Below are 13,831 nucleotides of genomic sequence, written 5' to 3'. Positions count from 1 at the left end.
TAGAAAGTTAGTCCTTCAGAAATTATCAGTGTGTTATATATTTTATAGTAATAGGAAAACAAGGGAACGTACATTATTAAGAAGCAAATGTCATTCTACCATCGGATCTCTTCTTGTTAGCGTGTTTATGGACAGATTCAGTGATATTTTTTGGCAGCATAAAACTCTCTTTTTTTAGTCAGGTTATGAGACAGGGCTGTCTACCTCTGTCAGTAGAGAGGAGAGACATTTTAATTGCAGGAGTGAATCTGCTCTAGATTTTCATAGAATAGAAATTAAATTCCATAAAGTTCATCAAAGAGAGCAGCTACTTTAGGCTATCTGATTTTTCATCAACTGGTGAACTGTTCCTTTTTTTGCAACACAGAATGTATGACTGTTAGCTATAACATTATTTAAAATATTTGTAATTAAATGCATTTTTCAAAAGGGGAAAATGCTGTACCAAAATAGAAAGCTGACTTGGTTTCTTTTAAAGGCATGTCAATGACTACTCTACACTTTCTGTATTTAATTATGAAATTAAAAATGAAGTATCAGATAAAATTATAAATTTATTTTTTCTCAACAGCAAAGAGATTATTTGCCCCTTAAACCAATGATATCTGTAAATGACTGCACTGTTTTGAAATTAGACATAGTGCTAGCTCCTTCTAGTGGATCTTTATAGTATTCCTCCTAAATTCTTTCATGGAGAAGTTTGGCATGATTTCATTTTTAAAGATGGATTTTTTTTTTCAACAACACTGCATTATTGTGGTGCTGTGGTTATTTCACACATGCACACACAAGCAAACTGAAGAGGTGATGGTGCATAGGAGAACTGAGGACATAAAATGCAAGTGCCGTAGCATGTGATGAAAGAGCGAACTGTAGAATTTACTATTAAGAAGTGTAAAGTTTATTCATGACTCTAAAGTCAGGCCATACAAAGGATAAGATTTTAAGACTTTTAATGCCACACCGATTTGTATGCTGAAATCAGTTACCACTCTGCCAACAGGAAAATATGGTAAATGCTAGCTTCTTTATGATTTCTTCTATATCCAATTGTGTGTAATTGCTGGTTTTGCCTCACCTAATTTTACTATAATGAGACCTTGTGAACTAACCGGTTGGTTAGTGCTGTAAGATGAGTAGTGTTCGTTGCCTGAGCTGTAATGCCAGCACGCAGGGACTTTGGTAAAGTTCTTCCTGGTTGTAGCTGCTCATTCCCACTCCCGTGCTGCAGTGTCCTCCTCCAGTGTCCTGGCCAGACACAGAAGCAGCCGTCCTGGGGTGCCAGCGTTGAACAGGCTGGGGAGAGTCTCCTAAACTGCTAAGGAACAGGAGCCCCCAGTCAATATTTTATGGAGCCCTGGTCTGTTGTTATTATTTTATGTGGCTGCTCTGCATCATAGGTGCTTCAAACAGTTCAGCTGTCAAGATAAGACTGTTTTCTCCCATACAGTACACGTGCAGTGATATTTTAGGTGGGATTATTATGTCAGTCATATTTTATCTTCAGAAATATTAGACACAGTTTTGTCCAAAGGGCTGTAGATATGGACGATCATGCTTGGGATACTGCGTTAGGTCCATCCTGTTTCAGGAAAGTCTTATGAATCAAAAAATGTGAAAAAAAAAAAAAAAAAACCTGAAGCTGAAGCATAGAAAATTTGGCTCTTTGGGTTTCTTCTGCTTTCTTCAACAGTGACTATTTTTCTTCTGTTGAACAGATGGAGAAAAGGCCTTATCTCCTGTCTTTATTCTAGCCTTAGTTTAATAGAAAATGCTGACATTTTCCTAGAGCATTTTAGATATTTCCATCTTTTATTTGCATCAATTATTTGCAATTATTTATTTTCTATAAATGGAAGAATTTCTTAAAGACTGGTATTTTGCAGATCAGTGGTAGTATTTGCTCCTTTTTTCTTCCCTGTACGTATAACTTACACATGCTAGAAAGATTTTTTTTGATTCATCATTAGGATGTTTTTTTTATGTTAAAATGATTCTTGATTCTTCATGAGGGGTTTGGGGGTTTTGTGTTGGTGTTTTTTTGGTTTTTTTTTAATGTTCCATTATTCCATTGTCTTTTCGGATGGATAAGGGTATTTAGCTATTCTGTTCTGCTTTCCAAAGGAGTATTTTACCCCCAAAAAAAGTTTTCTCTTGTTCTAGGAGATTGTATCCCTCAAATATTTTTTTTGTGGGTTTTTTTGAGGAGTGCGTGTGGTTTTGTTTTGGGTTTTTTTGTAGGTTCAGGAGTGCTTACTGTGTGGCACAGAGAAACTACTAGATTTCTTAATAAAATATTATTGAAGATTAACTCAGATTTTCTCTATGATTTGATTAGCATTTCCAGTTATAAAACCTAATTTAAAGCCAATTCTCTAAAACCCATTTGGTTGTTTTTTCACTATTTTGCAATGGTTTTTATGAAAGAAATACAAACTCATAAAATATGAGGAAATATGACCTCATTTTTCTTACTTTATAGAATGTCTGGGTATCCATAGGTAATTGATCCTTTTGAAGACTGTATATCCATCATTCCCTTTCTCCCTCCTCCCTAAACACATTTAGAGTCATTCCTAGAATACTGATACATAGAAAAAATAGAGGTCAGACAGTGCTTCAGACTGTTCAGTATTGTACACAAGGGAGTGAAATGGACAATCATGGCAATAATTCAAATATGAATAATGTGATTTCTCAAGGAAATTCTTAATTTTATAATTCCCCTGGTGAAGAGTGATAGGTTGAACTTTATATTTACTTACCTTGAAATTAACTTCTTCCGTGTCAGAGAGATTTCTAGGGAGCAGCCTGGTCAGCCTCCCATTCCCTCTCAGTGCAGGAAGAGCTGTCAGTCAGTGTCAGGTGAGTATTCCCTGGCTCAAACTACTTCCCAGGTGGCAGCTGATGCATTCCAGCACTTGTCTTGCTCTGTGACTGGACCAAACTCCATTAAGGTTCTTCTGTTTTTCAGTCTTGCTGCAGTGAACTCTTACCCAGCTGTGGTCTTCAGTGAGAAGCGTTCTGGTACATGTTCTCAATTTGACAAGGCTGTTCCTCAGAGGGGGTTTGTGGAGTGTCATTAGATTTTTAGAAAGTAACTAACAAAAAAAAAAGGCTTTTGTGGCAGGTGAAATTAAGAATATCAAGACGGAGATGGTAAAGGAAAAGTCACATTTATTTCCATTTTTCTCTGCTTCATAAATTCATGCACTGTGCTTCCTTTCAAATTCTGATCCTTTGTAGCATCAGTAATTCTCAAAGGTGATCATCATGTCATTGTTATTGTTGCTGTTATTATTAATCCTGAAACATTCATCTGCGTTGAATTGATGTTTCTACTATTTTTTTCACGAAGGAGTGTAGAAAGTTTTTGCCTTCTGTATCATGTCAAGATTCTTTAGACTTCTATTTACCCACCCCATGCTTACGGTTATTTTGCATGTACACCACTTTTCTTCCTAATCCGCTAGTACAGCATCTTAAAGAGGGTTCCATAACATAGAGTTCATGCAACTCAGTCTTGGCATAATTTTATAAGACAACAAACCACAGTAACATTGTATTATACAGGATTCCTTATGATTCCACTTTGAGAGTTTCTGGTAGAAGCTGTGGGAGAAGAGAATCACAGCTTTTATGAAGTCATCAATATAAAGACTTTGATGAATAGCTTCGAGTACTTGTATTACAAAATGAGTGAAACAAAGTTGTGAGAAAATCAGCATGGTCTTAAACAGTGCAGTTACTGCTGAGGAAATTTTTATGAGAAATACATGCTGTTCAATCCAGTTCATTCATTTCAGGAATTAAGTCTTTACTGAAAAGATCCCATAGATTATAGTTATTGCCTTTCTTCTTCTTTCACAATGATATGGTGAACAGTGATATTTGTCCTGACTGTAGGAGATACACATTGCAGCGTATGAGTGTGATTTGATAGTTGTCGAGATAATTGTATTCTCATTTCATTTCTGAATTGCAAAATGATTTTTGACTGGAAAATTTGGTCACAAAAAAGGAAGCTGGGAGGGAAAACAACAACAAAAAAGTATTTTACTAATTTGGAAAGCTATTTTCACATGTTTAAATATTTCTACTTACTAAAAACATAACCTAACCAAATTCTATTTGCACATTGTGGTTCCAAATTTAAACACTTTCTCTAAAATAAATATGCAAGTGTAAATGTGTTTGCCTGTCAGTTCTCAAGGGTCACAATGTTAGTCACACCAAAATGCATTCCCTACAAGTGTAATAGATTAATGCAGCAACATTTTCCTATTATGGGATAGGAACTGTACTCTGATATCTCACAGCAACATATTTGTATTTTCCCTCTGTGATATTTTGTTACGGTTCTCTCATGGGCTTAGCTCAACTATAGCTTGTGTTGAAGACATGCTATATCTTTCTGATTACTAATTCATTTTTTCACATAATACAGCAGAGTCCATGTTAACACACTGTGCTTATCATGTGGACTTTAATCCACAAACATTAGTATCACAAAGCAAATTTTAGGATAAAAAAAAAATAGGTCTGGATGTGTGTTTATGCTATGAGCACGGGGAATGTAGAGATTCATATTGCCCACAGAGAAACTGTAAATGTGATAGATTATTTAGACAGCTAAAATTAGGTAACATGAATCCCACTGTAGGAGTTTGACTGGATTCTCACCACTGGCATCATGAGCTGCAAAACCAACATAGGCTCTTCTTAAGTGTCAGCCAAAAAGATGTTAATATGATTCCTTGTGGATGAAAAGGCTGACACAATGCCCATCTACAAACAAACAATCAAGTCCCAAAATCTCTATCTAGGCAAAAGGCATTGAAGAGTAGTATTTCACTACTAGTAATCCAGAAAAGTGAAATAGGAAAACTATTGCTTTACTGAACTTAGAAGTGTTTTTTAAATGGAATATTTAAGAACCAAATTGGAAAGCCGCTAGCCTGATTAAAGCAACATCTGTGATCCCACTTGAACTCTTATTTAATCCTTCAAATAGTATAGAACGTAATTCATTAAAATTGGACAAAACATTTTAAAATTATTATAGTCTGTGTTGGCAAACTTTCAGGGTAAGAGTTTCATGTAGTTTGGTGGAGTTTGCTGTAACGGCGAATCTTGTGGTTTTACCTGTTCTGAGGTACTCTTCACTACTGCTGAAAATAGCTAGTATGTGATAGAGCTGCTTGAAGTCAGACATTAGTCCTAAGATTTGTTTTTCATTTAAAGGAGAAAATAATTTATCGAAGTCAAACATTACATCACAATATTGAACTCCATTTCATATTTCTAAATAAAACTGCAGATTAATAGTTGTATACTCCTTTAACATATCTGAGCTGTTAAAATTATGGCTCCGTTCATTTGAAATGCTGTGTTTAAATGCATATTCTATTCTAAAGTAGGAATTGTTTGGATTAAATGATCAAAGACAATACAAATCTCACTAAGGAAATAGAAAGTTTTAAAATGCTATTTTATAAGATGGAAAATGTTTGTCTTCTCCATTTCCAAGAATGTATTACTATTGCTTTCTGTGTAAAGAAAATATATCAGAAAGGAAGAAATTCTTGTCTTTTCTAGTACCAGGTCCTATCTTTTGTAAATCCCCAGATGTGTGTGATACATCAGATCCAGCAGGATTTTTATGAGGAAAGTATGCCATACAACGTGCATACTCCACAAAAGAGAGCTTAAATTGCCCTGATTTTAGTATGTTGTTATGATGCCTAACTGAAAATGAAAGTTTTTTTCAAGTAGCATTCTTCTTGATCAACTAAACAATTAGGTTAAGTTCTGAAGTGCATTCTTGCAAGCATTGATGTATGAGAATGTAGCAAGCTTGCACTTAAAAACTTTTAACTGTGGTGTTTGTCAAAATTGCTTTTTGGACAGCTACATCATTTCTCAGTACAATTTTTTTCTGAAACACCAGAAATGTACAGGAGATACAAATAGGTGTAACATTTTTTTGAGCCTTTATATACTTCATCGTTATCTGGTACAAGTTGGAAATGTTTCATTTCCAAGCAGCCACGCATTTATCTGTACTTTTCTCAATTGTTGTTGAGGGCAGAGGGAGTATCTCTGCTAATGAGTTACTCATGTGTGTGCCAGATGCTGTCTATTTACAGCAGCTGTAATTTTGGCACAATAAGCACAGTTCAGTAAAATTCAGCTTTAATGCAGGAGAAAGATTAATTTTCTACGCTTTTAACAGATGTCTTAAACAGAAATTTTACTTGAACGGAAACATTAAACACACAAACGTGGGCCATAAAAGGGAATGCTATTTCTTACTGCATTTCTGAAATTAGATGTTGGGTTAAGTACAATGGCTTATCTGTTGGTCTCTAGACACACATATTTAAACTAGTTGTCTTGGCCAGATAAGTTGTCCTGTGCCCTATAGCAAGAAAGTCAAATGACACACAACTGATAAAATGACAGAGATACCATAAACATTGGAATGAGTGTATTCACTCTTCAAAAGTTTTCTGCTTCCACAATTCTTGAACAAATCTGATCCTGACACACTGTTGCAATCTGTTGCAAAATAGCCATTGACTTCAATAAGGCTGGGTCTTTCAACAAACATCTTCTGTCAGCAAACCAAATAATGAAACACAAAATTATTTTATTTCTTTCCTTTTTCTTCCCCATCGAATGTAGTTTTTGACAGTTTGCCTCCTGCGCACTACAAAGAGACAATGAGCACTATACTTGTGTGGATCCAGCAGTCAGAAGCTAAACTCTCCCTGCCTCAGGTTGCGGTTGCTGAATATGAAATCATGGAGCAAAGACTCAGGGAGCTCAAGGTGAGTGTTCAGGCTGTGGGAACAAATTTCTCAAGTGAATAGTTCAGAGGAACAGAACGCAAAGTTGTCTGAGTCTGCCGAAGCCTGCACTACAGATCTTCAGTGAATTATACCCATCTGAGTTTTAGTGAAGGGCTTCAGGAGGCAGTGGCTACTTATTATATCGATTCCTAAAGTTAAAGGATTGAAAGTGTTCTTCACCATTTAAACCAATTTTATAAGATGTCAAACATGTTAAGGAAAAGCCTTTGTTTGTCCCCATGATATATAGAGGAACAGAACGCAAAGTTGTCTGAGTCTGCCGAAGCCTGCACTACAGATCTTCAGTGAATTATACCCATCTGAGTTTTAGTGAAGGGCTTCAGGAGGCAGTGGCTACTTATTATATCGATTCCTAAAGTTAAAGGATTGAAAGTGTTCTTCACCATTTAAACCAATTTTATAAGATGTCAAACATGTTAAGGAAAAGCCTTTGTTTGTCCCCATGATATATAAAATATTCCTTTTGACAATGGCTCTGGTAGTTAAGTATAGATTTAGCTCATTTAATTTTCCAGTACTGACATGGAAACGACTGCGATTTGCAAAATGCAGCACGGGCTTTGTCAGATTTCCTGTTGGATTTACAAGCAGACGCAAATGTGGAACATGTTTTGCCAGTGGGTACAAACCTTCCCTGCATTTCAATGTTTGATATTGTTCTACTATTGGGTGGCTAATGAGCATGTTGTTTGATGCAACTTGTAATGAATATGTAGAAATAAAAAGTAGAATATAGAAATGTTGTGGTTTAACCCCAGCCAGCAACCAAGCACCACGCAGCCAGTCGCACACTTTCCCCAGGATGGGGGAGAGAATCAGAAGAGTAAAAGTGAGAAAACTCATGGGCTGAGATAAAGACAGTTTAACAGGTAAAGCAAAAGCCACACATGCAGGCAAAGCAAAACAAGGAATTCATTCACCGATTTCATCAGCATGCAGGTGTTCAGCCGTCTCCAGAAAAGCAGGGCTCCATCACGGGTAATGGTTACTTAGGAAGACAAATGCCATAATTCTGAACATCCCTGCCCTCCTTCTTCTTCCCACAGCTTTATATACTGAGCATGATGTCATACAGTGTGGGATATCCCTTTGGTGAGCCGAGGTTAGCTGTCCTGGCTGTGTCTCCTCCTAACTTTTTGTGCACTCCCAGCCTACTTGCCGGTGGGGCAATGTGAGGAGCAGGAAGGGCCTTGACTGTTTAGCAACAACCAAAAACATTAGCGCGCTACCAACACTATTCTCATCCCAAATCCAAACCGTAGCACTACATCAACTGCTAGTAAGAAAGTCAATCTCAGCTGAAACCATAAGAAAAAAAGTTAGGTGCAGCAAATTTGGGCTAAGAATTGCAGAAATTTTGAGAAGGAACTTCTTTTTCTCCATGTGTAGTCTGATTCTTTTGAAAGTGTAATCATTAGGACCATAGTAAATTCCTACCTCAAATTAATGAAGTGTATGTGGATCACCTCTATTAACAAGTATAACCACCTCTAGTTGTATTTCAGTTCAACTAAAAAAAATCTACTTTTTCTAGTTTGTGTGAGAAAAGCAATTCCAAATTGTTCAGTAGAATATGTCATTGGATGTTTTAGTAAAGGTGACCTACTTTTTCAGTTTTCAGTCCTTTCTTCAGCAGTCTCCCCTATGTTTGTGAAACAGAGAGAATTGCCCAACACAGAATTTGGGATTCTGTTTGCTTCTGATTCATAGGCTCTACAAAGTTCTCTGCAAGAGCAGCAAAAAGGCCTGAACTATCTCAGCACAACTGTGGAAGACATGTCCAGGAAAGCCCCTGCAGAAGTCAGCCAAAGATATCGAACGGAAATTGAGGTGATCCTTGGCCGCTGGAAGAAATTATCAGCGCAGCTGGTGGAACATTGCCAGAAACTTGAGGAGCTTATGACCAAACTCCAGCGATTCCAGGTTAACCAAACTTTTTCAGCCTCAACTACTATGTGGTGGCTTGTGGCTGTGTGACTAGAACAGAACACATTTACACACCTCAAGAAAGTAACACCAAAGTGAAATATCAAAACAGTACATAAGATGTACTAAAATGTTGGCTTGATTTGAGTGGGTCCAAGATTTTACTTGAATTCTGATTTTGTGGCTGTTTTTGCCTGTGTTGTTTCTATAGCAAAACTTAACTTCGGTTTCAGTGAAATTACTGCTAATATTCCTCTACCTACTTTTTCCATGTAGCTGAAGTATTTTTTCATGCAGCTGAAGTAGCTGTAACCATATTGACTTTAATGAATTCACTTACATAATTAAAGTCATTCGTAATATGGTAGTATCTTGGCAGCAGCTGCCAGAAAGCAGAAGCACATATGACTTACTTACACAATTGTGTGAATTTCAGGTATTTAGAATGTCGGCATTGGGACCTTACATTGTTTCTCTCATTATGAGGATCTCCTATTTATACTTATTTGTATATCACATGTATCAGCATTACAGTGTATGTCTATGACTTAGATGTTATAAGATTTAAAACAAGTCAATTTTGGACATATTCCTGTGCCATTTCTATATAATTTCAAGGGACAGATTTCAGAGGCATTCAGATTAACCAGTCACAAAAATGGAGAAAATGTTTTTAATTATTTTTTTTATGTTTTTCTCTTCTCACCCCATGCAAATGAACACTTGCATACTCATGGGGAATATCACAAAGGAAATTCTGAAGGTTGAGGTCCTGCAGCCATACTGAAAGCTGTGTTCTCACAGCGTGTTTCTTCTCAGTGTTGTCTCTCTGTATTTCTTCTATTTACAACACAAATATTTCTGTCCTTGGCTTTGGCTTGCTTGTAGTAGAACATGATATATGATTACCTCCATGTTGTGAATTACAATACAGTAGCATGTGAACTATAATTGCTATTTTCAGCTTAATTCGATAGAGTTGTCTGGTCAGGAAAACATTTTCTGTCAAAGTATTCTTACGCTTCTGCTTTTGTAGAGGGAAAAAAACTTTTTAGAGAAGAAAAAAAAATACTCATTATTTTGTTGCTCTCAGTCAGTTTTCACATAAGCAAAGTGGACCAAAAAAAGGAGGAAACATTTTATCAGTTAATAGAAACATTAATAATTTAGCTACTGAAATGCCACATTACTCTAAATTGTAGCTTTGGCTCCATAGCTACATCTCTGACGTTTGAAGCTGGCCATGAAATGAAGCTTAATGGTACGGTGGGATAACCTTGGCCAGCAGCCAGATGCCCCAGCTGCTCTTTCACTTCCTGTCCTCAGCAGAACAGGGGGAGAAAACAGGATGGAAAAGCTCTTGGGCTGAGATAAAGACAGGGAGATCGCTTACCAGTTACTATCATGGGGAAAACAGACAGAACTTGGGGAAAATTAAAATAGCTTTGTGTAGTGAGAAACAAAGACAAATATTAAAGCAACACCTCTGCCCCTCCCTCTTTTTCCTAGACTACACTCCGTTGCTTTACTCCTGTATCCTCTCCTGCCAAGGGGTGCAGGGGAGTGGGGAATGGGAGCTGTGTTCGGTCCATACCAGCTCCTCTCTGCTGCTCCTTCCTCCTCACTCTTTTCCCCTGCTCCAGTGTTGGTTGGCCCGCGGGCTGCAGTCCTTCAGGAAATATCTGCTCCTGTGTGGGACTCTGCATGGGCTGCAGCTTCCTTTAGGGCACATCAACTGCTCCAGTGTGGGGTCCTCCACGGGCTGCAGGGTGGATATCTGCTCCACCATGGACCTCCATGGGCTGCAGGGAGACAACCTGTGTCACCATGGTCTTCACCATGGGCTGCAGGGCAATCTCTGCTCCAGCAGCTGGAGCACCTTCTCTCCCTCCTTCTTCACTCACCTTGGTGCCTGCAGAGCTGTTTCTCACTTCTTTTCTCTCCTCCTTTGCCTGTTGAGCATTTTTCACCTTTCTTAATTGCATTATCACTAGGCATCACTAGCTGACCGTGGGGTCAGCTGTGTCCAGTGGTGGGTCTGTTGGAGGGACCTGGAACCGTCTGTGTCCAGCACAGGGCAGCACCTGGCCTCTCCTCACAGAGGCCGCCCCTGCTACCAAAACCTTGCCACATAAACCCAATATAAATAGGAAAACTGGAAAGTGGTTTTATCAATAGCATAATGAAATATTTGCAATTGCACAAAACAGAGCAACACACTATGCTTGACAAATTTAAACTTTTGTCTTCCCCACCATACCCCCCCACTTTTGTGAATAGAGGTTTAGAGTTTCCCCCACTGCTCTTAAAAGGAGAAAGTCCTGAACATCATGACCGTGCGCTGTAGAGCACGTATTTTTAAAGCTATGTGACCTATTGTTGCATACAAATCTTAGACTTTATATTTATTGCTGAAGTCACTGTAGTACACAGTTAATATAAAAGTCATTGTCATGTCAACTCCTTGAATGACTTATCTTCCAGACGATTGTTTTAGCTGTTGCAATTTATGGAATGTGTCAGCGTGGGATACGATGAAATCAGCGTCGATAAATAAAATGCATTTACAGTCTGATTCAAAATGCAAGTCATACATTTGATCTTCATTGGTAGCTGGAGACTGATCTCTTTTTAAGTAAATCCCATCAGATCTATATTTTGCAGCATTAATGAACTATACTTAAAGTATTCCTGTAAAGGTATTAAAGTTTCATCATGAAATATGATTCTGAACTATTTTTACTGATTGATAATGGAATGCACAGTAGACACTTAAACAGTATTTCGGTAATTGCCATTCTGAAATATGCTGATAATTTCTGTATGATTGGTTTTATTAATTCAGTTCCTTTTCCATAGTAGCTTGTTGTTATATCAATATATCAAGCACATTAGGAAAATGTTCCGTTTGGTTATCTATCTCGTAATAGTTGCTAAGGCATTTTTGTACACATTTTAGGGCACAGTCTGTATTCTAATGAAATGCCCTTCTGTGTGCTTTAATTCAACTTTGCATTCAGCATATAATATCAATATGTACTTCGCTGTTGGTTAAAACAGTTTGATGAGCAAATGCTTTGTAATTTGTTTTTTGAATTTTTTTCATTTATTTATAGTTTTTATTTAAATATATGCATCTATACTTAAAGTGGCATTTTAAGGTAATTTTAAGTGACTTTTTAAAAATCTCATTCCACCTTTCAAGGTATTAAATTATCTATGTAATGTTGGCTGGGACTGATGGCATTCCCTCTTTTCAAGCATTTGTTGTTCAGCTTTTTTTATTGATTGCAAGGGTTAATTAAAGACTATGGAAAGCAAATTGCTGATTACAAATATTGTAGCGCTAGAAACAGTAACTGAGAATCAGTCTCTGAAATAACTCATTGAGTCATTATATGATTTGAGTTTCTGAAGTGACTCTGTTTCAGTTACTGTTTGTTGCTACGATTTATTTTTTTTCTTTCTGAGTAGTAAGGGAGTTTTTCTGTGTTGTGTTCTGGTAGAGAAACAGGCAATAGAGCATGCAACTTCCAAAAGGAGCCTGGAATTTAAATTGAAACGCAGGAGGATTTGATAGGTGAGCCTGAATTGATTGCCAAGTACGAGTGGTCTGAAGCCGTACAAGGAACCCATGAACAGGCATGCAGCATCTAAGCGCAAATGATATCTTTAAGGCATAAACTTGAGAGCCGGAAAGCTGCCTGCTTGTAGACACATTAAACTTGGGTAGAAATGGTCAGAATGCAAGCTAAACAGGCGATGACAGTCCCAGATAAAATTGGTTTTGCTTGTTTGCTGTGTTTTTATTTTTCAGACAGTTCAATAATCTTGACATTACATTGCGATGAGTTTTAGTCATAGTGCCAGGATGAATTACACTATTGCCAGTCAGGTTCTGTGTGATGCAATAAAATATCTTTTTAATAAACAGAATGACACTAAAACACTGAAGAAGTGGATGGCTGAAGTGGATGTTTTTCTGAAGGAAGAGTGGCCTGCCCTTGGTGATTCAGAAGCACTGGAAAAGCAACTCGAGCAGTGTACAGTGAGTATTACCGGCCTGCTTGGCAATTATTCGTTTCTTCTCTATGAGCCTAGCTTATACAGAAGTTTCACAAATTATTACTGTTCCTAAAATAAATTGATGTTGTAAAGGGGGTTGTCTTCTGCAATACATTTGAATTTCCTGCCTTTCCTGGGTTTGAAGGAAAACTGAAAAAGCAGGAAATTTTAATAGAGAGAGGAGGCATACAGTGGCTGTATCTTTATGTATTTATAGCAGGAGCAAAACATAAAAGAGGTTACTTGCAGCAAATAATAAGTTAGTAGCCTTTTAAGGTAACCATTTATTTACTTTGTTGAGTTTACAAAATTTGCATGTGTATTTGTTATAAACTGTATAATCTGTGCCAGAAGACCTTTTTCTGTATCTGTTATTCACACATGATTTACAAGCTTTTCTGACTGTACTGAAAGAACTTGCAGGTCCTGTGAGTTATATCTTTTTTTTTTTTTTATTCGCTAAACTTACAAGTTCCAGTATTTTGTCCCAGCAGAGTTTTAAGGCATCATGAAGTATTGATACTTCCATCACAGGGTTTACAAATTCTTCTGCCTATCCCAACAGAGTGTGTAAGTGCAGTGAATCTTGTAACCCATCGTAGTCCCTGTCTATATGTTCAGTGTAATTTACAAGTTCTGTCAATGTTCTGGCAGGATGTGTAAATATTTTGAAACATACATATTGATCTTTCAGAACTATGAGCTCCTCAGACTTTCTCTCTTACCCCTTATGTTAGTAAAAATGATCATCAATTGTGTAGAACAACTCTTATCTCTACAGAGTAGTAAGTTACATGTAACTCCTTTAAAATCTGTCACCTGAATTTATGAAGAGTTTGCACAAATATTAGCCATTACCATCAAATATATAATAAAGCTACCAAAATCTTCATCATCTTTTATGTGTTTACGCTTTCATCCTTTTCTACTGTGTAGGAAGCCCAGGTAACATCTGCAGCATCGAA

The 13,831-nt window shown here is 37.2% G+C and overlaps 1 protein-coding gene across 3 annotated transcripts in view; it reads left to right on the top strand.

The window, feature by feature from the left end:
- The window catches only part of DMD (dystrophin), a 1,176,878-nt gene that overhangs the window by 437,935 nt on the left and 725,112 nt on the right, over positions 1-13,831 (top strand). For all 3 annotated transcript variants that reach the window (XM_063343608.1, XM_063343591.1, XM_063343600.1), the window contains 3 exons: positions 6,688-6,833; positions 8,586-8,798; positions 12,736-12,849. In XM_063343608.1, coding sequence (XP_063199678.1) covers positions 6,688-6,833; positions 8,586-8,798; positions 12,736-12,849 — 473 coding nt within the window. The remainder of the gene's footprint in view (positions 1-6,687; positions 6,834-8,585; positions 8,799-12,735; positions 12,850-13,831) is intronic.

This window comes from Chroicocephalus ridibundus, chromosome 1, assembly GCF_963924245.1.
Source record: "Chroicocephalus ridibundus chromosome 1, bChrRid1.1, whole genome shotgun sequence".
NCBI lineage: Eukaryota > Metazoa > Chordata > Aves > Charadriiformes > Laridae > Chroicocephalus > Chroicocephalus ridibundus.
This window is presented reverse-complemented; position numbering and strand designations above follow the sequence as displayed.